Below are 913 nucleotides of genomic sequence, written 5' to 3'. Positions count from 1 at the left end.
ATGTTGTCGAAGACGGGTAACCGCATGCGTTTTCTTGGCTTCGACGCGCCTCCGATTGCTCTTGCGGTATGATTAAGCACCGTATCTGCTAGTCTGCGGTAGGTAGAGTGTGTAACCAAAGTAGGACATCTCGCTGAGAGCGAGCTGCTGTACTGCACGGCGTTTGCATGGTGTCTTCCCAGCTGGATTCAGCTAGTCTGCTCAGGAGGCTGTTGGCCAGTTGAGGTCTGCCTTTGAGTGTGTGCTCTCACAAAGATGGAATCTAGGACATTGTGGTCCATATTTTAGTTGATTAAAGGCTTTTGGGTGCTTACCATCATGAAAAACACACCAAGAGAGATCCAGATTGGAAGGTTTGGCTTGTCTGGATCTATTTCTCTCTTGCTCCAACTCATGGTGGGAGAATGTCTATTAACACCCCTGGCACAGCTGGTTTGGGGACAAAAGTCAACAGGAATTGATTAAGGACTTGTGGCCATTAATTCTGTACTAATAGTTTATAAATGTAGATTGTTGGTCTTTCACACCAGCAAAACTGATCTCATCTAAGCCATATTTTTTGTATAGACTATATTTTATATTTAAACCAGAGTTTGGTTTCTATTGGGGAGAATTTATAGACAAGAGTTGACGGTAGTTGATACTTGTCTTGTATGAGGTCAATGGTCTGTTTGCGAGCAACATACTGCATCCACAGCTAACCATGAAACTCTGGAGCACCAGAAGAGGGTCCATCTAGTTCTCTGTATGTGACAACCAGGATCCAGTGCACTGCTGTGGTTTTGCTTTCTCCCAAAAAGCAGTCAGCTCATGTGACAAAAGCATGAGCAGCACTGTGTTCTCCTTGTAGATCATAGATACCAGTATTATTCCTGGTGCTGCTCTGTCTCCAAGGATGGAGCAGTTTGCTTAT

General features: G+C 44.5%; 1 protein-coding gene across 1 annotated transcript in view; it reads left to right on the top strand.

Moving 5' to 3' along the window:
* The window catches only part of CTC1 (CTS telomere maintenance complex component 1), a 15,491-nt gene continuing 14,578 nt past the window's right edge, over window positions 1-913 (top strand). The window contains exon 1 of the mRNA XM_009879936.1: window positions 1-66. Coding sequence (XP_009878238.1) covers window positions 1-66 — 66 coding nt within the window. The remainder of the gene's footprint in view (window positions 67-913) is intronic.

The sequence above is a fragment of the Charadrius vociferus genome, unplaced genomic scaffold (genome assembly GCF_000708025.1).
Source record: "Charadrius vociferus isolate BGI_N301 unplaced genomic scaffold, ASM70802v2 scaffold162, whole genome shotgun sequence".
Classification (NCBI taxonomy): Eukaryota; Metazoa; Chordata; class Aves; order Charadriiformes; family Charadriidae; genus Charadrius; species Charadrius vociferus.
This window is presented reverse-complemented; position numbering and strand designations above follow the sequence as displayed.